This window comes from Ciconia boyciana, chromosome 28 (genome assembly GCF_034638445.1).
Source record: "Ciconia boyciana chromosome 28, ASM3463844v1, whole genome shotgun sequence".
Lineage (NCBI taxonomy): Eukaryota > Metazoa > Chordata > Aves > Ciconiiformes > Ciconiidae > Ciconia > Ciconia boyciana.
Genome location: NC_132961.1, coordinates 724,454 through 752,300, shown reverse-complemented (window position 1 = coordinate 752,300; position 27,847 = coordinate 724,454). Strand labels below are relative to the sequence as shown.

General features: G+C 46.9%; 1 protein-coding gene across 1 annotated transcript; it reads left to right on the top strand.

Moving 5' to 3' along the window:
* Nucleotides 1-1,862: 1,862 nt before the first annotated feature.
* Nucleotides 1,863-8,179, top strand: LOC140644633 (CD276 antigen homolog). Its single transcript, XM_072847654.1, has 5 exons — nucleotides 1,863-1,968; nucleotides 2,697-3,038; nucleotides 4,364-4,627; nucleotides 5,292-5,549; nucleotides 8,007-8,179. The coding sequence occupies exons 1-5, from the start codon at nucleotides 1,863-1,865 to the stop codon at nucleotides 8,177-8,179; spliced, it is 1,143 nt and encodes a 380-aa protein (XP_072703755.1).
* The last annotated feature ends 19,668 nt before the right edge of the window (nucleotides 8,180-27,847 follow it).

Sequence of the window (27,847 nt, the reverse complement as noted above, 5' to 3'; positions counted from 1 at the left end):
ATCATTAATCCATTAGTACAGAATTGCTCCTCCTACTTCAGTGGTAACTTGAGTCATCTTGTTCCTTCCTGTTTTTTTTTTTTTAAATCTTTAGCCAAAGACACTCCTTCCAACAGGTAAAAGCACAAGACTTTTTTAATGCTAGAAAAGATGCACAATGGAAATAGCAAAAGAATATATTCTAGATGTCTTTTGGGGCAGGTATCTTCTATTTACTACTCCATAAGTGATATCTGAGGATTAATGAATGAGAAGGAATAAAGTGGAGGATATCTTAGCATTATTCAGGAAGAAGTATTTTAATAACTAAACCTCTCAGTATTTATGTTAGTTAATCAGGTGCTGTTCTGAGATTTGTAGTGTAGTTTTAATTACTTTATCTCATTGAACTAATACTTTGTTGATATGTTCTTCTGATGTGGTTGATTGAAAATGTAAAATTCTCTGCTTTGGAATGGTAAATATCTATTAAAATGATCTTTGTAATATAGGTATAAATATTTAGCATAGCAGGGAATTAAGGGTTGTGGAAGAAAACCACAAACATACATGAAACAGTGGCAGCCAGATATACGTTTTACTGTCTTCATTCATTCAAAATGTTGAGTGGTTGAGACATAAATGTTAATACTCTGTCCTTCAAATAGACTATTATAAAAAGATGTAAATGCCAATACTCAGAATGCAGGTAATTGTGCTTTTTCATACGTAGCTCAGCTTTTGTGCCAAGCAGCTCAGCGTGGCTCTGGGGTTCAGTAAAGCAAAGGGAGAGGGCTTCCCTGGGGATGCCTTATTGTCCTAATCAGCTTTCAGCTGATTAGTATGATGCATGATGTTTTTCTGCACTGTGCTTGCATTGCCTCCCTATTATACTCTGTACATTTAGAGTAAATGCTAGACCCTTGCAAGTCATGGTGTACTTCCCAGGTGCTTCCTTACAGCACTAACAGTTCCTCCAGTTTTATTGCCCTACCGAACAACTATTTTTCTGCACTTCAGCAGTTCACCAACGTTTTCTGCTAAGAGAGGACAAGAGTACAAGTTTGTTGGGAGTTAAGATAGATTGCAGGTGCAAGATAACGCAGCCATATAGACAGGGAATGGGGTGTGCTGATGGATTTAGCCAAGCTGTGTGAGGAACTGTAAAAGACAGAAGAAAGTGGCTGGTGGGAGTAAAGTCACAACTGACTGGGCATAGGTGAGCTGCAGTGTTGCACCTCTGTGGAATACATTGCTTTTCTCAAGCCTTCCAAGATAGGACTCTGGAAAAGTTTCCAAGGAGACTGTGGGAGAACCAGAGCAGGCATTGACTCCCATTCTCTCTCATTTATGCATGAGGACCACACTTGCTCATCTGTAATGAAGCAAAAGCAGGATTTTCTGTGATTCTCTGTCACATCCTCATCCAGGATAGTGTTCTTACCCAAGTGACACATTGCTGCAGAATCAAAGTAGGCTGGGAAGTATGAAGTACAGCCTAGTTTCCTAGGCACATCCAACAAGAGATTAATTGCATGAGAGCCTAGTAATACATATACAGGGCTGGCAGTGGGCATCCTGGACTTCTGGCCTGCCATCCAAATCAGTTTGAAGTCAGATGTTCCTGTACCCAAGAACAGGGACTGTCTGGGAATAGGCAGCTTTTCCCTCAGAGAAAGGAGCCAGGAGCTGTGGATGACCTCACCAACATGACGCAGTCCCACAGGATCTGACCATAGCAGGCAGAGCCAGGTCCTGTCTTTGTGTTTCTGTCTTTAGCAAGATTCATTCCTTTCTGTTTCATTCATCTCATGAATTCTTTCTCATTTTCACAGTGCATCGTCCATTTCCCAGGGGAACAGAAGGAATTTGACTTGACCCACATGACATTTTTGGAGGATTTATGGAATAAGCGCTCAGAAAGGAAGCTTGTACTAGTCTTGTTCTTTGCTCTTCCAACATGTGTTTTAATTGGAAAGTGGCTTACAGGTAAGAAACTCCCTGCTGTATCCAGCTAGCTAGTTATCCTAAGATATCATGCCTGCACTCAGTTCATAGTCCCTAAAGGAACAAATGCACTGTAGACCGTATGTGGTGTCTGACACCTCCAAGCCCAAGTTTGGGATAACATCAGTCATCTTGGTAATGTGAGACACTCCAGTCCTGCTCTGGGGTGTCAGCTATTTCAGGGAAGCAGCGTAGGTGTATTATCTTACTACACACATGAGGGAGGCATGTTCAGTCTCTCCTGGGTCACAGAGCCAGGGCCTGTGGAGAGCAAGAGCCTGTGCAGATTGCTTTGCAGGTTGTAACTTTGCAGAGTGTGTAAAACATTGCACAGATCATTGCACTTCATGTGTGGTAACTTGCTCCTAGCTCAGCGAGCTTTGGTTTGCAATCCTCGCACCAGTGTACCTATTGTCTTCCTGAGTAAATCGCTGCCCACGATACCCATGAGTATGCTCTGTGAGTACGTAACACAACTGACATATATAAACCCAGGAAATCTGGTAACTGTAAAGCATGTCGGTGCCTGGAGGAGGCAGTAGCAATGACTCAAGACCCTGTCCTCACTATTGTAAGGGTCTATGACACTTTAACCTAGAGCTCAGCTTTCTGTTTTGGATTCAGCTTAACACATGTGGCTTTCTTCCCTCTATGGAAAGATTACACTCGCAGGGAAAACCAATGTGTTTGCTTCCACCTCTTCCTTGTAGGTGAAGTGCCTATCACTATCAGCATCGAACCGTCGGTTGTCCTTGTTGGAGAGCAAGTGATTCTGTCCTGCCAGCTAACAGACAGTGTCCCCTCTAACACGAGTGTGCTTTGGTACAAAATGGGAAAGGGAAGGGATGCTCCACTGTGTTCTTCCTCCAGCCTCGGTGGGGTGGTGGAGCAGTGCCAGGATGAAGAACAGCAGAGGATTGTGGGACACTGGCAGAGAAGAGCACTGCTTCTGGTTATCCGGCAAGTGCAAGTAGCTGATGAGGGGACATATGTTTGTGCAGTGAACGGCAGTGTTGTCACACAGGAGGCTGCTACTCACCTTGATGTTACAGGTAAGCAGGGAGATTTTCATACTGAAATGTGACCTGCTATGACCATGCTGAGTTCAGTTCCCGTTGTGACTCTGTGGCTCTGTCTATTCCTTGCTGGACAGCTGAGACCTTGTCATGGTTTAATCCCAGTAGGCAGCTAAGCATCACACAGGCACTTGATCATTCCCTGCCTTGGTGGGATGGAGGAGAGAATCAGAAGAGTAAAAGTACAAAAACTCATGGGTTGAGATAAAGACAGCTTAATAGGTAAAGCAAAAGCTGTGCACACAAGCAAAGCAAAATGAGGAATTCATTCACTGCTTCCCATCGGCAGGTAGGTGTTCAGCCATCTCCAGGAAAGCAGGGCTCCATCATGAGTAACAGTTACCTGAAGAAATAGGGAAATAAGCAAAAACACAGGAAGTAGCTGGAAAGACTTGCTTCAATTCTGAATATCTAAAAGCTAGGCACTGAGGGGGACAGGGCATGTGGCCTGTTGTGTGGGAAATAGCACAACAAGGAACTGCATTAAGATGCTGAATATCCCTATATAAACAACCTATAGTTGTTTTCTCTTCTGGAATTATGAATGTTCAGCCTCTCCAGTTAGGGCTGTTTTGTTTTGTAAAATGAAAAAACAATTACTCAGAGATATTAGGGAGGGTATTTACTGATGTGCAGTACACATAATGACATGGTAAAGGCCCCTTTTCCCTCCTCATTAGAAATCCCCCGTCTCAGAAGACCTGTCCCAAATGCAAACCTGGAAGCACTTCCAAAAAGCACTTTATCAGATCTGACCTCCTGTTGGATAAGTCACACTCTGGAGCTTAGTTTGATTGCCTGGAAACATTAGCATCCACAAATGTGGCACCATTCTATTCTGCAGATCAATGCTATGTGTGAAGGCCCTTTTCATTTCTTTTCTTTTGAACCCACCATGTGCTAGGCTGACTTGATGCCTCCTGTTTTGGTCTTGGATGAGACAGGGAACAGTTCCTTGCTCCTTTTCTTCTCCACACTGTTCCTTTTTTATGGACCTGTATCATACCACCCTCAGTCACGTAGAGTGTTCATCTATTTTGCAAACTCCCACATGTTCTTCCTGACCTTTGATCATCCAGGCTCACTGGGGTTCACTATATCTCTGTGGTAAGATGCCCTAGTGCTCACCATTGTTGAAGTCCAGGTAAATGGCCCCTTTGATCTGACCAGGTGTGGTTGTTTTTTATGAGCTATGAATTTTTAAAGAAACATACTGAGGCTTTCTGAGTTTTGTTGGTTTATTTTATTGTGGTTGTTTTGCAGTAACTCTAACTCTGTTTCATACTCATTGACTCTTACAGCAATTGGGTATAAGCCAACTTTGGACAGGGATCAGCAGGAGGAGAGTATGTGTCGCTACATGTGTAAGTCAAAACAATGGTATCCGAAGCCTGAAGTCATTTGGACGCACTATGGAGGAGACACAGTAAATGTGGAGGCCAAGACCAATGTAACCTGGAGTGAGACAGACCATTTCACAGTGCAAAGCATCATCACAGTGCCTTGTGATAATGTAGATGTGGTGTGTGTAGTCAAACTTATCAAATCCAAGATAAGCCGATCAGGTAGGTTACATTTTTACACCTGCTGTTGAGGGAATCAGACCCCTCCATTATTGCTAGAAGAGCTGAAATGGGACAGGTCTCGGCACCTTCATCCTGCAAGCCCCAAGCGTCCTGCAGAATCTTACCCTTCAGGAGAAATCTTTGCTGTTGGGCGATGGAGGTTTGGGTTGGCCTTGTGGCATCTTCAGGGGAACACCATGAAACGATGACCCAAGAAAGTGCTGAGAGTGATCTTCTCACTGCTCTGCCTCTTTGGGTCGAGTTCACCCATAGCTTAAGGGGCTCATATCTTTCCCTTATTTTTAACAGTCTGAACCTGAGTATTGTTATCTCTTTAGCATCACTTCTGTTTTTTACCTTCTCACCTGAAGCAACAGGCTGTATCACTTATGGTTTGGGAAGAGCTTCTTGCACACAGTCCTGTCTGTTTTAGCAGTTTTAGCAGTTTTTTCCTGTCTTATTTCAGCAGTTTCACTCTTACACACAGAAAGCTCATATGACTCTTTCAAGTGTGGAATTGCTAAAAATGAAATGCTCAAAAGCCAGATGGTTTTGATTAGAGATGAAACAACAAAAGTGCAGGTGTTCTGTGAGATCTCTTTCATGGTGTAGTTGGTATTTCTGTGTGGTGCCAGATGCAGTGGTTAAATTGCCTCTGTTACAGGTTCCATGAATGAAATTGTGCCACAGTCAAGCACTTGTACATACAAGGGCAGCATAAGAGGTTCCTATGAAAAGCCCAAAGTGATGTGGGTTAATCATCAAGGAGAAGATCTGTCTTCACTGGCCCAGACAAGCATTCTACAGGAGATGGACAATAGTTTTGCAATAGAAAGCTCCATTGAGATACCTTGTGGACAACCACCACCTTCTTTTGTGACCACTGATAGGGAATGCAGTCCACAGATTGCTCTACAGTCAGGTATGCAGGAACTAAGACTTATGTCACGTACTTCGGCATTCTCTGAGCAAGCAAAGCTACTCTCTTCTCACTTGGATACTGCATCATCCTCCACTAATGAGAAGGCTGGGCCTAATGCTGTGTATTATTTCACTTAGTTTCCCACAACACTTGATAGTTGAATTCATTTGGGAGTGTCACAAAAATTCTCAACTGGCCCATGCCGACTGAGGAGAGAGGCTAGAATGCAAAGTATAGAATTGTAAAAGTAATTTTTTTATTCATGTGCATGAGGTGTCCCGACCAAATTGGGAAACCCAAATGTGGTTTTACACATGGTTCAAGCATTCAGTTACAACATTATTTGACTAATTACTACTTTACACACACACTACTGTTTGCAAAGCAATGATAATTCCATGGTGTCATCATCCATCTGCTTCTTTATTGGTCTAGATGTCCCTGGAGTCAGTCTTGCTACAGTTACTTATATGACATCAGATAATGGGAGGGTTTCACAGAGGCGTTAGAGGGGCTGGGATGCTGGCATTATCTCACTAGTCCAGGGGTATCCTTTATCCTTTGTGGATGGCTTTAAGATTCTGAGAAACAGAGGTCCTTCTCTCCAGGTGGGGCTGTCCTCCTCCTTCCGATGAGCTGGGCTCCTTCAGTCATGCTTGCTTAAGCATGACTATTCAGTACACAATGTAAACTACATATATCTAAAGAAAGTTGATACAATTTCATACTATAAAGACTAACTGGTACAATAGTTACGAAATGAGATTTTGCCTAAGAGGAGTCTATTGCTCAATACTTTGAGGAAGTCAATGAATCTGCAGTCAGAACATCCCACTATCAGGACTGTGGCTGAAATGGGAAGAGCATCTGCTGATCCCAGGAAAGCCAGGAAGACAGTGGGCTCCTGAGCTAAGTGCACACTAGCCTGTTTCCCAGCATGAACCTCTATTTTTTGATGCTGGCAGAGAAGCTTTTCTGGCAGGTCTTCAGTCTGTCAGCTGCTGAGATTTGTATCAGTAAGGAAAGACTTTGGCATTAGGCTATTAGAGGGTTATTCTGCCTGAAAGGTGGTGTTGAGCAGTGAGGGTAAGGCTGAGCTTTCCTCTGAAATTTCTTCTCAGTGAAAGCTTTGAAGGTCAACTTGTCTTAAACTAAAGTAATTTCATGGTATCACATAGAACAATATTGCTTGCTTCAGAGATAGTAGCCTCTTGAATAACAATAGAGACCAATTGCAAAGACTAAAAATAATAAAAAACTTCCCAAGGAAAAACACCCCTCATACTTCCCAGTTTATCTCAAATCTGGTTTTGAGTGTGTCTATGTGGAAAATTCTTGGACAAAAGGCAGTGAATTTAAAATGCAACTATCACTGTCTCATTTCAGCTTTCTTTAAGACTTTTTGTGTTCCTCGTCATATTTCCAGATGAATTATTTTTAGCTGAAAGTGTTCTTCCAACCATATCCAAATAGTGGAGATTATGTGACACCATGGCCACTCTGTGTATGTGTGTGCTATACTGCAAGAAAATTTATGTCATTTTTTTATTGCTTTTTCTCCATTAATCAGAAAACGGTAACTTGTCCTGGATTATCTGCTTCCTTCTTCTCATTATTTTACCAGGTAAGCTATTTCCCCATTGCCCAGTTATTCTTGGCAGTGAAGAAGCATTCCCAGGGCCTGTTGTGGGCTGGCTTTTTACTCTTCCTTTTTGTGGGGGGGTCACCCAATAGCTGCTGTGGAGTTACTATTTATGGTGTCTTTGCCTTTCAGCACACCTTCAGGGGCAAAATGGTAAGTGTGGATGTTTGGCGTTTAGAGTCCTTGCCTGCCCATGGTGCGAGCTCTGTAGTGAAGAGTTGACAGTGCAATGGTTGTCCTGTTCCTGGGGTCCCTGGCTGTTCTTCTAGCCCAGCGTGCATTCGGCAGGGCTGGTGGGATGTTCTCGTGACTGGGGGCCCCTGATGCTGCCTGGGCTCCATTGTGAAGGGTCTGTGTCCTGGCCGCTGAATCAAGCGGAGAAGCGGTGGCCCAAGAGAGAGAGTGCATCCCTGGGGAAAGGGAATAGCATCCCCTGGGAAGTAGGAAACTGCCAGGTTGAATTCCCTGTGTGAGCCAGAAAGAAGGGGCAGGGAGGCTGTGGTGGGGCAACTCCAGCTTCTGGCTTGCTGGGTGCTGGTTGAGGGGAGGTGCCATGTTCCTGAGCTCCTGACATGCTAATGAGGGCATGTGGCTGTGATGTTCCTGGAGGCAGCAGCCATGCAGGCTGTGTATGCCAGGCAGGGGCATTGCCGTGAGGCGTGGGGAGCGGGAGTGAGGGCAGTGGGTCTCAACCTAGCACAGGGGCTGGATGCAGCTGTGCCCAGAGCTGAGGGAGCCCCTGCCTCCACTGCTGGCAGCAGCTCCTGCCTGGGCCTCCCTGATTGCTCCCCCTTCTCGCTACCCCTCATTTGCAGAGGAGCTCCAGCCGCAAGGAGGGGCAGCAGGGGATGCTGAGAAGGGTGACTGCATGCAGTGCACTGCCACCATGGCTCTGTGCTCGTGGGACTCCTGGCTGGGGGTGGGTTTGGAGGAGAACGTGTCTGCTTTGCTGAATAAGGCCCAGGCTTTACCGCAGTCTTCCTTGTAGTTGTGGTGCTAAGCAAGGTGTTCTTCCTTCCCCTCTCTTCCTGCAGAGAACCAGAAGAGGGAGATTGGTGAGTGTCGCTGTCTCTCTGGGGACCATGTGTGCAAGCGGACTGTGGGATGCGGTGCCAGGGTGGGACAGTGGAGGGCAAGTCAACCCTCCCCCGACAAGAGTGTGAGCCATCCACCATGCCAGTGGAGTTTTTCATCCCTCCCTGGGGTGGACCATGCCAGAATGGACTGGCTTTTGGAGGCAGATTCGTAAGTGTAGATGTTCAGGTTTAGTGTCCTTGCTTGCCCATAGTGTGAGCTCAGTAATGGAGAGTTGACTTTGCCAGAGTGGCATTCCCCAAGTGCCTCGTTGAGAGGCCCTGCCAGTGCCTGAGGCTCAACATGGCAACTGGTGCTCCCTGGCTTGGACTTTGCCAAGGCAGTGCCCCAGGGCCAGTTGTGGGCTGCCTTTTTACTCTTCCTTTTTGTGGGGGGGTCACCCAACAGCTGCTGTGGAGTAACTATTTATGGTGTCTTTGCCTTTCAGCACACCTTCAGGGGCAAAATGGTAAGTGTGGATGTTTGGCGTTTAGAGTCCTTGCCTGCCCATGGTGCGAGCTCTGTAGTGAAGAGTTGACAGTGCAATGGTTGTCCTGTTCCTGGGGTCCCTGGCTGTTCTTCTAGCCCGGCGTGCATTCGGCAGGGCTGGTGGGATGTTCTCGTGACTGGGGGCCCCTGATGCTGCCTGGGCTCCATTGTGAAGGGTCTGTGTCCTGGCCGCTGAATCAAGCGGAGAAGCGGTGGCCCAAGAGAGAGAGTGCATCCCCTGGGGAAAGGGAATAGCGTCCCCTGGGAAGTAGGAAACTGCCAGGTTGAATTCCCTGTGTGAGCCAGAAAGAAGGGGCAGGGAGGCTGTGGTGGGGCAACTCCAGCTTCTGGCTTGCTGGGTGCTGGTTGAGGGGAGGTGCCATGTCCCTCAGCTCCTGACATGCTAATGAGGGCATGTGGCTGTGATGCTACTGGAGGCAGCAGCCATGCAGGCTGTGTATGCCAGGCAGGGGCATTGCCGTGAGGCGTGGGGAGCGGGAGTGAGGGCAGTGGGTCTCAACCTAGCACAGGGGCTGGATGCAGCTGTGCCCAGAGCTGAGGGAGCCCCTGCCTCCACTGCTGGCAGCAGCCCCTGCCTCGGCAGGCATGATGACTCTCACTTCTTTCTCCCTCATTTGCAGAGGAGCTCCAGCGACAAGGAAGGGCAGCAAGGGATGCAGAGGAGGGTGAGTAGAAGCAGTGCGCCTGCCACCATGCCTCTGTGCTTGCGGCAGTCCTGGCTGGGGGTGGGTTTGGAGGAGAACGTGTCTGCTTTGCTGAATAAGGCCCAGGCTTTACTGCAGTCTTCCTTGGAGTCGGGGTGCTAAGCAAGGTGTTCTCCCTTCATCCTCTACTCTTGCAGAGAACCAGAAGAAGGAGATTGGTGAGTGTTGCTGACTCCCGGGGGAGCGTGTGTGCAAGCGGATTGTGGGATGCGGTGCCAGAGTGGAACAGTGGTGGGCAAGTCACCCCTGACCCCACGAAATAGCCAGGAGAGTCTGTAGTGTGAGCGTGACTGGTGTCAGGAATGCTAAGAGACAGCTGGGTTGGAGGCAACCTCTCCCTGCTTTCCCTCTCCTTTGTTCCACCAAATGTCCCCGGGGTAAGGGCCTCTAGTGGCAGCCATGGCCCTTGCAACAAGTGAGATTTAGGGTTGCCATGGTGGGTGGTGTCCAGGCTGTTGCAGGCTTTGATGCAGGCAGAAGCGTGAGGTAAGGAGATGCCAAGGGAAGGCCACGGTGTGGCTGATGGGGTGGAGAGCCTAGGTCCCTGACCAGCCCTGGGTCCTGGTAGGGAAGTAGGTGTTTGTAGTTGGTGGCAAAAATGGCAGTCAGAGTCGTGTGATGAGTAGTCCAAGGACCGGGAGCCATCCACTGCACCAGAGCAGTTTTTCATCCCTCCCTGGGGTGGACAGTCCCAGAGCGGACTGGCTTGCAAGGACCTTGTGGTCTTGCCCTGAGATGATGTCTTCTTCTCCTGTGACCATGGTGACTCGGCAGAGGAACTCCGTGCAAGGAACGGTGAGTCTTTCTGCTTGCCCAAATGCCTTCCCTGCTGGGACAGAGGCCTTATGGCGGGCAAGGAGGGACGCTCCAGCAATGCCAACTGCTCCCTGAGTGCCATGTTGAAAGACCCTGCCAGTGCTTGCGGCTCAACATAGCAACTGGTGCTCCCTGGCTTGGGCTTTGCCAAGGCCGTGCGCCATGGCCTGCTGTGGGCTGGCTTTTTACTCTTCCTTTTTGTGGGGGGGTCACCCAATAGCTGCTGTGGAGTTACTATTTATGGTGTCTTTGCCTTTCAGCACACCTTCAGGGGCAAAATGGTAAGTGTGGATGTTTGGCGTTTAGAGTCCTTGCCTGCCCATGGTGCGAGCTCTGTAGTGAAGAGTTGACAGTGCAATGGTTGTCCTGTTCCTGGGGTCCCTGGCTGTTCTTCTAGCCCAGCGTGCATTCGGCAGGGCTGGTGGGATGTTCTCGTGACTGGGGGCCCCTGATGCTGCCTGGGCTCCATTGTGAAGGGTCTGTGTCCTGGCCGCTGAATCAAGTGGAGAAGCGGTGGCCCAAGAGAGAGAGTGCATCCCTGGGGAAAGGGAATAGCGTCCCCTGGGAAGTAGGAAACTGCCAGGTTGAATTCCCTGTGTGAGCCAGAAAGAAGAGGCAGGGAGGCTGTGGTGGGGCAACTCCAGCTTCTGGCTTGCTGGGTGCTGGTTGAGGGGAGGTGCCATGTTCCTGAGCTCCTGACATGCTAATGAGGGCATGTGGCTGTGATGCTACTGGAGGCAGCAGCCATGCAGGCTGTGTATGCCAGGCAGGGGCATTGCCATGAGGCGTGGGGAGCGGGAGTGAGGGCAGTGGGTCTCAACCTAGCACAGGGGCTGGATGCAGCTGTGCCCAGAGCTGAGGGAGCCCCTGCCTCCACTGCTGGCAGCAGCTCCTGCCTGGGCCTCCCTGATTGCTCTCCCTTCTCGCTACCCCTCATTTGCAGAGGAGCTCCAGCCACAAGGAGGGGCAGCAGGGGATGCTGAGAAGGGTGACTGCATGCAGTGCACTGCCACCATGGCTCTGTGCTCGTGGGACTCCTGGCTGGGGGTGGGTTTGGAGGAGAACGTGTCTGCTTTGCTGAATAAGGCCCAGGCTTTACCGCAGTCTTCCTTGTAGTTGTGGTGCTAAGCAAGGTGTTCTTCCTTCCCCCTCTCTTCCTGCAGAGAACCAGAAGAAGGAGATTGGTGAGTGTTGCTGTCTCTCTGGGGACCATGTGTGCAAGCGGATTGTGGGATGCGGTGCCAGGGTGGGACAGTGGAGGGCAAGTCAGCCCTCCCCCGACAAGAGTGTGAGCCATCCACCATGCCAGCGGAGTTTTTCATCCCTCCCTGGGGTGGACAGTCCCAGAGCAGACTGACTTGCAAGGACCTTGTGGTCTTCCCCTGACATGATGTCTTCTTCTCCTGTGACCACGGTAACTCGACAGAGGAACTCTGTGCAAGGAACGGTGAGTCTTTCTGCTTGCCCAAATGCCTTTCCTGCTGGGACAGAAACCTTATGGCGGGCAAGGAGGGACGCTCCAGCAATGCCAGCTGCTCCCCAAGTGCCATGTTGAAAGACCCTGCCAGTGCTCGAGGCTCAACATAGCAACTGGTGCTCCCTGGCTTGGGCTTTGCCAAGGCAGTGCCCCATGGCCTGTTGTGGGCTGGCTTTTTACTCTTCCTTTTTGTGGGGGGGTCACCCAATAGCTGCTGTGGAGTTACTATTTATGGTGTCTTTGCCTTTCAGCACACCTTCAGGGGCAAAATGGTAAGTGTGGATGTTTGGCGTTTAGAGTCCTTGCCTGCCCATGGTGCGAGCTCTGTAGTGAAGAGTTGACAGTGCAATGGTTGTCCTGTTCCTGGGGTCCCTGGCTGTTCTTCTAGCCCAGCGTGCATTCGGCAGGGCTGGTGGGATGTTCTCGTGACTGGGGGCCCCTGATGCTGCCTGGGCTCCATTGTGAAGGGTCTGTGTCCTGGCCGCTGAATCAAGCGGAGAAGCGGTGGCCCAAGAGAGAGAGTGCATCCCTGGGGAAAGGGAATAGCGTCCCCTGGGAAGTAGGAAACTGCCAGGTTGAATTCCCTGTGTGAGCCAGAAAGAAGAGGCAGGGAGGCTGTGGTGGGGCAACTCCAGCTTCTGGCTTGCTGGGTGCTGGTTGAGGGGAGGTGCCATGTTCCTGAGCTCCTGACATGCTAATGAGGGCATGTGGCTGTGATGTTCCTGGAGGCAGCAGCCATGCAGGCTGTGTATGCCAGGCAGGGGCATTGCCGTGAGGCGTGGGGAGCGGGAGTGAGGGCAGTGGGTCTCAACCTAGCACAGGGGCTGGATGCAGCTGTGCCCAGAGCTGAGGGAGCCCCTGCCTCCACTGCTGGCAGCAGCTCCTGCCTGGGCCTCCCTGATTGCTCCCCCTTCTCGCTACCCCTCATTTGCAGAGGAGCTCCAGCCGCAAGGAGGGGCAGCAGGGGATGCTGAGAAGGGTGACTGCATGCAGTGCACTGCCACCATGGCTCTGTGCTCGTGGGACTCCTGGCTGGGGGTGGGTTTGGAGGAGAACGTGTCTGCTTTGCTGAATAAGGCCCAGGCTTTACCGCAGTCTTCCTTGTAGTTGTGGTGCTAAGCAAGGTGTTCTTCCTTCCCCCTCTCTTCCTGCAGAGAACCAGAAGAGGGAGATTGGTGAGTGTCGCTGTCTCTCTGGGGACCATGTGTGCAAGCGGACTGTGGGATGCGGTGCCAGGGTGGGACAGTGGAGGGCAAGTCAACCCTCCCCCGACAAGAGTGTGAGCCATCCACCATGCCAGTGGAGTTTTTCATCCCTCCCTGGGGTGGACCATGCCAGAATGGACTGGCTTTTGGAGGCAGATTCGTAAGTGTAGATGTTCAGGTTTAGTGTCCTTGCTTGCCCATAGTGTGAGCTCAGTAATGGAGAGTTGACTTTGCCAGAGTGGCATTCCCCAAGTGCCTCGTTGAGAGGCCCTGCCAGTGCCTGAGGCTCAACATGGCAACTGGTGCTCCCTGGCTTGGACTTTGCCAAGGCAGTGCCCCAGGGCCAGTTGTGGGCTGCCTTTTTACTCTTCCTTTTTGTGGGGGGGTCACCCAACAGCTGCTGTGGAGTAACTATTTATGGTGTCTTTGCCTTTCAGCACACCTTCAGGGGCAAAATGGTAAGTGTGGATGTTTGGCGTTTAGAGTCCTTGCCTGCCCATGGTGCGAGCTCTGTAGTGAAGAGTTGACAGTGCAATGGTTGTCCTGTTCCTGGGGTCCCTGGCTGTTCTTCTAGCCCAGCGTGCATTCGGCAGGGCTGGTGGGATGTTCTCGTGACTGGGGCCCTCCTGTGTTCCTTTGAGTCAGGGTGCTAATCAAGGTGTTCCCCCTTTCTTCTTTCAGAGAGTCAGAAGGAGGAGATTGGTGAGTATCACTGTCTCCCTGGAGGCTCTGTGTGCCAGCAAATTGTGAGGTTTATGGGTCTTCATACTGTGTTGCTTCTGGTGTTCTGGCTTCTGGAGGCTTTGGTGTTGGTAAGAGAGTGAGGGAAGGGCATGTTGAGTGAATGCTGTGATGGGGCTGATGTGGCTGGAGGGCCTGAGCCACCAACCTGCCCTGGGGCCTGGTGGCAAAATCGGTGATGATGGCGTATTGAAGAACTCCCTGCCAGAGTCAGAAACATATGAGATGCAGCTCCAAGGAGCACGAGTCATCTACCATGCCCATTTTTTTGTCGTTTCCTTGGGCAGAATGTCCCCAAGTGGACTGGCTCGTAAGTTGTGGTTCTTGCCCTTTCTTGGTTTCGTCTTCTCTTGCTGCCCACGGTGACCTGGCAGAGAAACTGCACGCAAAGGATGGCAAGTCTTTCTGGCTGCCTACATGCTTTCATGTTTAGTGAAACTCTGCTCTCCACATTCCTTGGAAATATGTCACCTGAGTATCCAGGAAGCTCTTTCCATTATGAAGCCAAATCTAATCCATGGGAATAACTCACAGTAGCTCAAATGGTCCTGTTTAGAAATGCTGTATTCCTCCCATGTCCTTCAGTTACCCCCAGCTTTAATGACCTGGCTATACTTTTATGTCTGTTGCCCTCTGATGTGCAAAAGATCACTTCATATCACTTGGGCCTCTGTCGTGGTTTAGCCCCAGATGGCAACTAAGCACCACGCAGCCGCTCACTCACTCCCCCCCACCCCTGCGGTGGGATGGGGAAGAGAATCGGAAGAGTAAAAGTGAGAACACTCGTGGGTTGAGATAAAGACAGTTTAATAGGGAAAGCAAAAGCCGCGCACACGAGCAAAGCAAAGCAAGGAATTCATTCACTACTTCCCATGGGCAGGCAGGTGTTCAGCCATCTCCAGGAAAGCAGGGCTCCCTCACGCGTAATGGTTGCTTGGGAAGACAAACGCCATCACTCCGAATGTCCCCCCCTTCCTTCTGCTTCCCCAGCTTTATATACTGAGCACGACATCATATGGTATGGAATAGCCCTTTGGTCAGTTTGGATCAACGATCCTGGCTGTGTCCCCTCCCAGCTTCTTGGGTACCTGGCAGAGCATGGGGAGCTGAAAAAAGTCCTTGACCAGTGTAAATACCGCTCAGCAACAGCCAAAACATCAGCGTGTTATCAATATTCTCATACCAAAACCCAAAACACAGCACTACACCAGCCACCAGGAAGGAAATCAACTCTATCCCAGCCGAAACCAGGACAGCCTCTCAGCCCTTCTAGTTGGAAAAGGTCCTCCTTGTACACATAGGAAGAACAAGAGCCCATTTAGGAGTGACTGTGAATGTCATGTAGATCTGACTGCATGGAAACCTATGGTGACTTCAGAAATAGCGGGTTAAAATATGGCATTTCAGGATATGGCTAAACTTTAGTATTAATAGTTATCTGTATACAGAGTCATCCTGTAGTGCTAATAAGTACTGATGTCTAATCCATAGTAATGTTTTCTTTCTGTGCGTTTATCTTGTTTGCAGTGGATCAGAGGAAAGAAATTGGTAAAGTCATTATTGTCTGTTAAGTCCCTTAAACCTAGTGAAAGTCTGAACAGAGGAAGGGATGGTTCTTGTTTTACAGGACAATGAATTTAGAGCTTGTAACTTGAACTCGTGGGGCTTCAAAGCCTTTCATACAGGCAGTTCCAGGTGCATGTCTCACACCTGTCTGTTCACATGCTCAGACATTCATCCAAAGCTTGATGTTTTTCACATACAGGTGCCTACCTTTGAGCTAATCCCTTAAGATCACACCTCAGGACTTCATGATCCTACCCTGCTGGGTTGTCTTTTCATCTCTTACACATAAAAGCACAAGCTCAGCTGATTCTGTCCTGGCAAATATTTAATAGACTCATCTGATTTGACTTCTCAGCAGCTTGATTTGTATAGTAGACTCTCTGCCTGCCACAAGTTCTCCACTATCCTTCCCTGCCCAGCCACTGTTGCACAAAGCTGTTACGGTCGCATGGACCCAGAAACTCACCAGAAAGTGCACTCCCTTTGGAAGATTAGGGAAAATTCACCCAACCTGTTCTTTTGTATCCACCCCAGCCAGAGAAATTCATGAAATGTGGCTGAAAGTTATTTCCCTGAATGTCACAAAGGGGACTGTCTCTTTTTGTGTCCCTGGAAATGCCAGGGTGCTGACCAGGGATCTCACACAATTTGAAATGTGGAGTGTGGCTGGTGGGACATCTGTGTAAAACACCGGCAAGGCAGCAAATTAGGACCTGAGAGAGGAAGTAGTTCCCAAGCAGGAAACTCATCCCGGCTTCTGATCCTTCTTCAGACCTCGCAGGTAATCACAGGACATGAGAGAGCAAGAGGGAATTTGAGTATCAGTTGACCTGCATAGTTTAACCTTAGACTCAGTCTGAGATTTTCGAACTTGGAGTTGGAAAATTTTTTTGGTCAATGTTTGGAGTTTGGTTTTTCTTACATTTTTTTTTATTTTTTCTTTTTTTCCCCTCCTTATTTGCTTTCAGAATTCAGAAAGGCTCGTGGCAATGCAGGTAAAATAATGTCTTTACTTATGTCTGTACTCAGTGGCTTGAAATCTGTGAATACTGCAGAAGCAGTGCTGAGCATGGACTGGATTGTGAGTCCACAAATGCCTTTTATTCCAGTGATATGGAGATATTTCACTTGGCAGTGAAATACTTGAAAGTTAAAGTGTAATTTATGTGTCTGAGTGCAGTCCTTCTTCACTCCAGCCTTAGAGGTCTTTCTAGACTAGTTGTAGAGAGATTTTCAGAATGAAATACAGTACAGTTTCCTTCTCTTCTTGCATATTTGCTTTAGAGGAGTGTTTATAAAGCCCCAAATATCTATTTGTTGTAGATGACATCAAGGTTGATGGGGACACAGCCCATCCAAACTTGTCTATTGCTGTGGACAAGAAGAGTTTTACGTATAAATCACAGGCCCAGAAAGTGACTCAAAATGAAGGGAGTTTTGATTCATCTGTCTGTGTGCTGGGCTCAGAAGGTTTTTCCTCTGGGAAGCATTACTGGGAAGTGGACGTTGAAAAAAGCAATGACTGGGACCTGGGAGTAGCCAGAAAATCCGCTCCAAGGAAAGGAATAATATCTCTGTCACCTAAAGAAGGATTCTGGGCTCTGGGCTTAAGTTTTAAAGGTTACTGGGCAAGAACTGATCCATGGACACAGTTAGCAGTGAAGAAAAATCCCAGGAAAGTCGGAGTTTACCTTAATTGTGAAGAGAAAATTTTGACTTTTTTCAGTGTTACTGACATGTCTGTGATGTTCACGTTTAAAGACTGTGCATTCTCAGAAGAAGTTTATCCATTCTTTAAAAACTCACACAAAGAATCAACCATGAGAATTTGTTCTGATAAAGAGGAATAATTTTTAAAAATATGGTAATTTTGTTGTGACATGAAAGATCATATTATTTTCTTAGACAAATTTAATGCTTAATTGCATTTTATGTATTACACATTCTTGATCACATTCTATATTATGCTTAGTTTAATACCTTAGCTTAAAATATTTTCCTTTCCCCCAGCCTTTTCTGTATGCATTTTGTCCAATACTTGCAGCATGCATGCAGAAGTAAGCTGTCTCATGCCACGATTTGATAAATATGTTGATTTCAAGAACAATTTCTGTAGAGTCTTTTTTCTGAAAATAATTTTAGTCCTTCCAATGCATTTCAGTGATCATCATTCTCTGAGGTTTTGTTCTGGACTGCTGCACTGTGTACTTTGTACTTATGTACAAAGCCCAACTTCACATCATGAATTCAAATACACACACCCCAACAAATGCACAGCACCCCATAAAGGTAACCTCTCTCCATCACTCTTCTGGATGGAATTCTCAGAATTTTGGAGGAAAAGAAAGAAAAAGTTTTAAAACAGAGTAATTTAAAACATAATAATGTGTCTACACTTCACTTCTTGGGTGCACAACATGCCATCTGTGCTTGAAGAAGAATCTGAGAGGCAATGTAAATTGACTTAATGCAATGCTACGTCTCTCTGTCATGCTTTAAACCCTTGTGGTAGAGTAATATGCTCTTCTAGTGCATAAATGACCCTGACAGAGCTGTCTGCTTCACAAGATCTTCTGAATCCTAACCTTTTGTCAGGAAAAATGCAATTTAGATGCCTAAACATAGACACCCATTGCTCTTTAAGATACTTTAGGGCATCCAAGATGTCTACATGGGGCTGGTCATACAGTACAAGGCTTGTGGGAGACGTGTGCCTTTCTGAAGTGGCAGCTGGAGATCTCCTGAGACAGAAATGACAGCAATTGCTGAAGGATCCTTATTTCCAGGCTGGCACGGTTATTTTCTGTGAACAATCCTTTCTTCTGTTGAATTTAAGCTTACCAGCTTTTGTCCTGTGTATCATGGAGGTGGAAGATAATTTATTCCTTCATTTTTGCATCAGTGGTCTTGGGGTTATAGCTACATTCATACAGGAGGTGTAGATCTCGGTGGAGCCTGATTCAATACACATCTTGTTTTTTAATGAGCGTCATTGGTAAATTTTGAGTCAGTTTTTAACCAGGGTTTGACTTGCATTATTATTACATCTCCACCATCTCTTTACACGAATGTCTCATGATACAAGTCCACAGTCTTTTCATAAGGTGAGATTCAGTCTGAGACAAAGATCTAGATGTAGTTGTCCACATATGAACCAGGTATCTATGTTTAATTATAGCTAATGGAGTTCTAAGTTGCGATTAAGTTGCCTAAACATAGATGTCTAGTGCCAGTTCAGACCTGTCAATATATCTGAGACTGGCAGAGGTGACACGAGACTCATGGAAGACCCGTGTCCTTTTGGGTCCTTCTGGCACCATTTCCTGCAGATCAGTTTTTAGCTGAAGTAAGTTTGTAGTTTTGTTCCTACTGAACAGAACCGAACTTTGACACACAAAATACCCATTGGACATAAACTCCAGATGACCAATGAGCAGACTGTTATCTAAGGAACACAGAATATGCTAATTCCCCTGAACCAACACACAAATCACTTGAAACCCATGGCATAACAGGCAGAGGAAAAGCAACCTGATAGCCCAGCTAGGCTGAGTCTTCATTCAACTCTCTAGTTATGAGAATGTGTCCAATTTCTTATTCTTTATCATAAACTCCATAACATGATTAGGGAGTCAGACAGCACTGTAGTTTCCAAGATCCTTTCTAGAATCCTGTTTACAAGTAAGATTTACAATGGCAGCCTGCCACTTCTCCAGTGATGTATTTGTAGTGACAGGTTACAATGCTCTTCTTCCCATGACAATGTATCTTAATCCATCTCAGAAACAGCAAATACAGTGAGCCAGATTCTGGTAAAAACAAAGCTACCTTATTCATGGAGTCACAGAGTAAATTAGCATAGAACAGATCTCTGGAGTACTCTATTCCAGTCCCCCACACAAAGAAAGACCAGATTGCTTAGGGGCTGTGCTGAAGTAGCAGCAAATCTCAGTCCTCTGAACTGCCCTTCTAGTAAGCCCCCCTGAAGTATTAGGTGATTTTGTAGGTGCTGTTGTACATCTGGCTGGCTTCCAGTGCCACATCAGAAGTGGAGAGGTCTTCATTGGTCCTGTATCATATGTCAGGCCTGAATAGGCATTTCCAGCTTTCTAGGACATCTGGAAAGCCTGTAGGCATCTATGGTTAGGCAGCTAAATTCTGCTCATGGCTAGGTGGCTAAATTCTGCTCATGCTCAACACAGTCAACTGAGAGTAGGGAGTGATTCCTGACTGGCTTTATCTACCTAAACCAAGGCATCAAATTCTTGTGTTCAAGATCACAGACAGTGCCTTATCTCATCCCAGAGAGGGACACAGCAGCCTGAGATAACAGAGGGAGATAGCTGCCTCATCACAGCCTGATAAAACCAATCTTCCTCAGCTTCTTAATGCTACATGTTCCTGAAGTCTGCACATAGATGTGTCCAAGGGGTCATTCAGAACAAGCAACTAGCCTAACACTATCAATTGTCCCTTGGAAAGGCCTCTCTCTATTCAGAAGCATATAAAAAACCCATTCTGTCCCTTCCTGTTACATCCAGATGTTTCAGTGAAAAATAATAATGAGGTAGCTGAGTGTTGTGGTTTAACCCCAGCAGGCAGCTCAGCACCACACAGCTGCTCACTTACTCCTCCCCGGTGGCATGGGGGAGAGAACTGGAAGAGTAAAAATGAGAAAACTCATGGGTTGAGATAAAGACAGTTTAATAGGTAAAGCAAAAGCTGTGCATGCAAGCAGAGCAAAGTGAGGAATTCATTCACTACTTCCCATTGGCAGGTAGGTGTTCAGCCATCTCCAGGAAAGTAGGGCTCCATCACATGTAACGGTAACTTGGGAAGACAAACACCATCACTCCGAATGCCCCCCCCCCCCTTCCTTCTTCTTCCCGCAGCTTTTATTGCTGAGCATGACGCCATATGGTGTGGGATGTTCCTTTGGTCAGTTGGGGGTCAGCTGCCCCAGTAGTGTCCCCTTCCAACTTCTTGTGCACCCCCCACCTACTCACTGGTGGGGTGGTGTGAGAAGCAGAAAAGGCCTTGGCACTGTGGAAGCACTGCACAGCAATAACTAAAACATCTTTGCATTATCAACCCTGTTTTCATCACAAATCCAAAACATAGCCCCATAGAGGCTACTATGAAGATATTTAACTCTATCCCAGCCAAAACAAGGACACTGAGTGAACAGACACTGGAAATGGAGAAGCCACAAATCATAGCTATGCACAAGAGCTACATAGCACTGTTAACGTGGGTTCCCATGACTTTGCAGACCATTTCAGCTCTGTCCATTGTCCCAATCATATGTAAGCAAACTAATGAATGACTTAATGCAGTCACCACCCACAAAGTTAATCTAAACAGACCTTTCAGTGAACTTTCATGTTGACTGTGCTCAGATATTGTTTACTGTTGAGAAGGGTACATTTTATCAGCTCAGGGTATAAACAAATGAGCTTGTGCAGAGAATTTCTACTTTGATTCACCTTGCAGGCATCCCTAAAGAAAACCTTCTCTCCTCTTCCTTGACACTCTTCTTCTCTTGGTGGATATTTACTTGTGATCTTGGCTGTTCTCTACTTTTCAGAGTTTTTTTTTTTACTGTTCAATGGTCCTTTCCTGTAACCATCGGGAAGGTGTTAATGACCCTTCAAACTGATTTAGTCACATACCCTAACTTGTGAGTGCTTCTCTTGTGCATTTGAATCTAGGAAGGATGGAGATACCTGATCTTAGAACATAGAACACAGAACACAGAACATAGAATGGTTTGAGTTGGAAGGGATCTTAAAGACCACCTAGTTCCAACCTCACCTGCCATAGGCAGGGATAAAGTGATATCCGCTTGGAAAAGAAAAACAGGATATACCAAGTTGAAATCAACACTTAGAACAGCAAGGTGCTGATCTTAGCTGAGCTGCCTCTGAAGGTACTGAGCCATAGCAAATAACTTGATATTTCAAAGAAGGTAATAATAGCATCCATGGGAAACAAACAGAAATGTAACTGTTACCTCTGTGGCTAGCAAGAGGTCAGGCAGAAGCAAGCAACAGCCTTTATATCTTCTACTTTCTGCAGATAAGGAACATGAGAATTTATTTGAGATGGAAGAACTAAGAAACAAAATTTCATATCACATCCAATTCAAAGGCTTCCTCATGTCGTCTTTTCCCAGAAGACACCATACAGATATAAATTCCAGCATCAGAGACTTGGATGTCTTTTAGCAGTAAAGAAAAGCCCCCTCTGCTTGGTACCCATTGAAGAAGCTCTTTTTGACCCCAGTACCTTTTGTTTTGAATCTTTTCCCCAGTGCTTCCATTGTAGGAGATGATCTGTATCAGTTCTGAGGGTCTGGAAAGAAACCATTCAGTAGAAATATTTGCCAGCATGCCAGTGGCTGGCAGCCTGCAGTCCAAGAGCACATCATTTCCAACAGCTCCAACAACATATGTGGAAGTGAGAATGCTTGGAATAGCAACTGCACAAAAAATATAAAATAAGACATGTCAAGCCACAGTGATCCTGAGGAACAGATGAAGCTGTACGGGGAATGAATTAATTTCGTGCTTAGAAAAGTCTCAGGTTCTGGCAGTACAAACACATTACCAGAAGAGAAGTGACAATGTCACCTTGTAGGGCTTTGGTTACTGTCAGGACTTGGATTCTTGTCAAAGAGACCTCAGTTGTCCCTCTCCCTTGCCAATCCAATATAAGGTTTTGTATCTTGGCCAATACCATGTAGTTATATTCTTCTTTGGAAAATATATAACCCTTCAGATAATTAAGTTGTTTAACTAAATTTGCGCTTCCTGACAGCTGGTTCATGGAAAACATTTATGGGCATGCTCTTACCACAAGACTGGTATAGTATAGATAGTTAAGTACCCCGGCTTTCCTACTCCTCCATGTTAGTATCCTCATCCTATTTGCAGCTATCATTCTTAACAGGTGTGTAGCCAAGGGCAATGTAGCTCTGAATGAGCAGAGATAATTGTTCTCCTCAACCATGTCATAGCAACACACTTGTCTTAAAGCGTCTAACTCCGTAAGCAGCTTCTTTGAGTGACACCTTTTCCCCCTTGAAATCCCCTCCCACTGCCAGTCCATCAGCCGTGGGCCTCTCTACCAACCCTTGCACTCCTGATGAAAGAAGAGACGCCACTGACCTGTCACTTCCAGTTCAATGGCCACCTGATCATGCCATTTTCCTGCTGTTACACTGCAAATGTATTTCCCTTTGTCAGGGACCTGGACGTTCTTCAGTTTTAGGGAAAAGTTGCCTGTGCTCCACTGGCTGAGGAAGAGCTCTGTGCCTCCCCAGCTTCGCTCCTCTAGCCAGCTATCTTTGACTGCTTCATTATAGGAGATCTCCTTTGGTGTTCTGAAAGGCTGTGCAGCAACCCACTGAACCATGATGCTCCTGGGAAAAACCGTGAGTGACAACTGGCAAGGCAGAATGACATCTTCCCCAATGAAGCTGATGATTGGGTTTCTCGGAGGAAGGATGTGGAACTGGTCTGTTTGAAGACAGCAACATTTAGAGGAGTTGTTCAAGAAGGCTGGAGAGGGCATCTGAGTCACTCGGTCTGGGGAGAGGACTTTCTTCCCTAAATGACCTCCAAAAGCTGGAGGATTCTGGGCTGCAACTCTCAGAGATGTCTGAGTTTGACAAGATAGGGACAATGAGTGGGCTCAAAAAATGGACACAAGGCATGTCTATACTGTGCAGTGCAGCTAAGCGCAGAAACCCTGAGCCTGATCCACCGAGCTATGCAGTGAGACAAGGCTGATCAGACCAAAACCAATTCAGTAGTGAGTAGCAGGTGAATGCAGCGATGACATGTAAACCTACTCTGCCAACCAGCCTTCATGGATGCCTTGTAGGCACTGAGTAGCTGGAGGTGTTTATGTCCCAGACCAGTACAAAATTAATTCTTTTTTCTAGCTGTTTTGCTTCCAGCAGTTCTGGTGTTGTTTGCCTTGTGCCTGGTCCTTCAAAGGTCCCACACTCAGGCAAGACACAGTTCGCATGAACTCAGAAAACATTTCACTGACCTGTCACATCCAGATCCACCACAGTTTCATCATGCCAGCTCTCAGAGTCCAGGCTGCAGACATATTCTCCTTTGTCAGCGTACGTGACGTTTTTCAGCACTAGAGACAAGTTCCCATGATTTAGTTCAACAGAAGACAGTTCTGTTCGGCCCTTATACCTCCCACCTCTTATTTCTGACTTGATTTTCCCATTACAGAAAACCTTGTGGATTAATTCTGAAGAGTGAAGCAAATTCCACTGCACTACAAAATTTCCAGTAAAATTAGTGAAGAACACGCAGGGCAAGAGAATATCTCTTCCAATTACTCCAGTAACAGGAGATCTCAAAGGCAGGCTTCTGTATGGAGCTGTCAAGACACAGAGAAAAGGTATTTATATGCTTAGGAGATCAGGATTCAGTGGAAAGACAGAGATAAGCACTTTTACAGAGCATATCAAGTCCAGTGTCATAGTCTCCAGCCCCTGAACAAGTCTGCATCCCATAAAACACCTGAAGTGGCCTTAGAGGTAGACCTTTATCTGTGGACAACTGAAATTACTCTTAGGTGTGCTCTGAACAGCACTTGAGGCTCATCTGTCTGTATTGACTAAATTTCTGTCAGCTGCTACGGGAGCCTGGACACTGCTTAAATTTAGATGTAATAACTGTAGCCAAATCTCACTCTTGTTTAGGATAAAAGGAATCCTTCTTTGTCTCTGCTGATTTTATTGGATGCATCTCCGCTGATCATAAAGTGTGAAATTGTAGTTAAATGTCAGATGAATCCCCACTGCGTAGCTCACCCAGGTGCTGATGTCCATAAACCCCATTTGGCTTTGCCCTTCCTTAGGAACAAATTATTCCTTTGGTATATTCTTTTCCATGTGCACTCCTAAGAAGGAGATACAAGCAGTTGGGGATAACCTGGTACATAGCATAGCTGCCCAACCATCCTACCTGTAATATTTTCTTTATCATATTTGTTTGATTGATTTTCAAAATCTGGTTGCATTTCACATGGGCACTCAGCCTACTGCTCCAACTAATGTTCCAGTCAACCTATTTTCCCATCCCTGTTGGAATGAAAAGAAGCATCTTGAAAGAGAACAGATCTGTCTGGAATTCACCTTATCATGGCATGGAGAGACTATCATCTTTCTTGCAAGTGATGATACCCAGGCACGTACCTGTCACATCCAGTTCCACATAGGTCTCCCTGTACCAATTGGAATAGGCAACCTTGCAGGTGTATTTCCCTTTGTCAGAGACTTGGACATTCCTAAGCTTCAAGGAGAGGTTTCCCCTCCTCACCTGGGATGTGAAAAATGCAGTTCGACCCTTGTAGCTCTTCCCTTGCCTTTCCACCTCACTTCTTCCATCGAAGGAAATAATCTCTATTCTCTTCAGAGCTCTAACAAGGATCCATTGGACAGTGAGGCTGACAGGAATGCTAGGGGCAGACATGTAGCAAGGCAGGATAGCATCTTCTCCAATGGCTTGGATGACAACATTGTTAGGGGAATGGACTGTAAACTGACCTAAGAAAAACAGATATGCACATAATATGAGTCCGTGCTGACTCTGTGTGGGAATTGGTTTTGAAAGAGAAGCATTTTTTAACAGAGCTTCCACTATTTGTGCAGTGAACACCTTAGACAAGGGGCCAGAGCATGTACTTTGTGATACACCCAGGATAGTGGCACCAGATAGATGCATGCACTTAGGTGAGATTACCTCCAAATTCAGACACCTGAGCTTGGGTCTCTATATGTAGGGAGCTACATGTGCACTGGGAACTAGAACAGATTTCCTAAGCTTAGGCATTTAGTATCACTGGAGGCATCCTAGTAGAACCACAACATCGACATGGAGCTGCAGGACATGATACAGGACAAATGGGAGACCTTTCAAAGAACTACATGGAGACCAGACTGGATACCTTATGCTATCTTAAGTGGCACCATATATCTATATCTGGATAATTGAATAAGACCCCAAACGTCTACAGTAGCGTGTCATAAATAGTTCTTTGTTGATGAATCACAGAATCATAGAATCATAGAATACCAGGTTGGAAGGGACCTCAAGGATCATCTGGTCCAACCTTTCTTGGCAAAAGCACAGTCTAGATAAGATGGCCCAGCACCCTGTCCAGCCCAAATGAGATCTCCAATGGCATACTGCTCCTGTGAGGAGTGGCTGAGGACACTGGTTTCATCTAGTTTGGAGAAAAAGAGGCCGAGGGGTGACGTCATTGCTCTCTACAGCATCCTGAGGAGGGGAAGTGGCGAGGGAGGTGCTGGTCTCTTCTTCCTGGTATCCAGTGACAGGATGAATGGGAATGGTTCAAATCTGCGTCAGGGGAGGTTCAGACTTGTCATTAGGAAACATTTCTTTACCAAGAGGTGGCAAAGACTGGAACAGGCTTCCTAGAGACGTGGTTGATGCCCCAAGCCTGTCAGTGTTTAAGTTGCATTTGGACAATGCCCTTAATAGTATGCTGTAACTTTTGGTCTGTGCTGAAGTGGTCAGGCAGTGGGACTACATGATCATTGTAGGTCCCTTCCAAATGGAACTACTCTACTCTACTCTACTCTACTCTACCCTACTCTACATCTATTCTATTCTATTCTATTCTATTCTATTCTATTCTATTCTATTCTATTCTATTGGATTTGTGTGGCAAGGTTTTGGTAGCAGGGGTGCTACAGGGGTGGCTTCTGTGAGAAGCTGCTAGAAGCTTCCCCTATGTCCGATAGAGCAAATGCCAGCTGGCTCCAAGACAGACCCGCTGCTGGCCAAAGCTGAGCCAAGCAGTGATGGCGGTAGTGCCTCTGTGATAACATATTTAAGAAGGGGAAAAAACTGCTGTGCACAGCAGCTGGGAGAGAGGAGTGAGAATATGTGAGAGAAACAACGCTGCAGACACCAAGGTCAGTGAAGAAGGAGGGGGAGGAGGTGCTCCATGCACCAGAGCAGAGATTCCCCTGCAGCCTGTGGTGAAGACCATGGTGAGGCAGGCTGTCCCCCTGCAGCCCATGGAGGTCCACAGTGGAGCAGAGATCCACTTGCAGCCCGTGGAGGACCCCATGCCAGAGCAGATGGATGCGCCCAAAGGAGGCTATGACCTGTGCTAGAGCCCGTGCTGGAGCAGGCTCCTGGAAGGACCTGTGACCCCATGAAGAGAAGCCCATGCTGGAGCAGGTTTTCTGGCAGGACTTGTGTCCCTGCGGGGGACCCACGCTGGAGCACTACATTCCTGAAGGACTGCACCCTGTGGAACGGACCCATGTTGGAGCAGTTCGTGAAGAACTGTAGCCCATGGGAAGGAGAAGTACCCACATTGGAGAATTTCGTGGAGTGGGACCCCATGCAGGAGCAGGGGAAGAGTGTGAGGAGGAAGGAGCAGCAGAGACAACGCGTTATGAACTGACCACAACCCCCATTCCCCGTCCCCCTGTGCCACTTGGGGGGAGGAGGTGGAGAAGTCAGCAGTGAAGTTGAGCCTGGGAAGAAGAGAGGGGTAGGAGGAAGGTGTTTTAAGATTTGGTTTTATTTCTCATTACCCTACTTTGATTTGATTGGTAATAAATTAAATTAATTCCTCAAGTCGAGTCTGTTTTGCCCATGACAGTAATTGGTGAGTGATCTCCCTGTCCTTAACTCAACTCATGAGCCTTTTGTTATATTTCCCCCCCCCTCTGTCCTGCTGAGGAGGGGGAGTGATATAGCAGCTTTGGTGGGCACCTGGCATGTAGCCAAGGTCAACCCACCACATCTATTCTAGTCTAGTCTAGTCTAGTCTAGTCTAGTCTATTCTGTTCTGTTCTGTTCTATTCTATACCTAGGCATGTATAAACATCTATACTTAGGTATTTTAACCTGGAGCAGAGTGAAATTGTGTCAAGCTTACTGCATACACTCTTCTCATTCTTACCGCAGATGCATAGGAAATCCAACATGGTCTGTGCTTACGAGCTGTGGACACCTCCCATTTGTGCATATTCGCTCAACTCCTGGATATACTAAAAGTCAGATTCAGGGCTTTTTGTTTTGATTTGGGTTTGTCTGGAAAAAGGGATCTCTCTCTCTTGGTAATTCCATGACAAATAAGTAACAATTTTTAACAAATACATAGATGTATGTGTATAGATCTATATGAATATTTCCATATGGATGCCTTACATAGCCCAGAGCATCTCACTCAAATGGTGCCAGACATGTGTCCTCAGGCAAATGAATCCTACACCTAGGCAGAGATTTAGCTCAAAGGTTAAGATCCTTACCTGTAGGTGCTTATATGTAAATGTCTCCATCTGACCTAATTGGTTTGGTTAAGTTAAAATTATAAACACTGGAGATCTGGAGTACAATTCAGTAGCTGTGCCACAGAAGCCTCCTGCCATTCAAGATGCCCAAGGGAATGTGAGATATCCATAGGGGGCCAGCAACAGGACGTATGGAATAACCTTGCCCTTATGAAAAGGCAGCTGGAGGCAAGTTATGATCTCCTGAGACATTTAA

Coding starts and splice junctions, on each gene's coding strand:
- LOC140644633 (XM_072847654.1), top strand. CDS start 1,863: ATGACATTTTTGGAGGATTTATGGAATAAGCGCTCAGAAAGGAAGCTT. Junction 3,039..4,363: donor TACTCACCTTGATGTTACAG/GTAAGCAGGGAG, acceptor TGACTCTTACAG/CAATTGGGTATAAGCCAACT. Junction 5,550..8,006: donor ACAGATTGCTCTACAGTCAG/GTATGCAGGAAC, acceptor CCTCATTTGCAG/AGGAGCTCCAGCCGCAAGGA.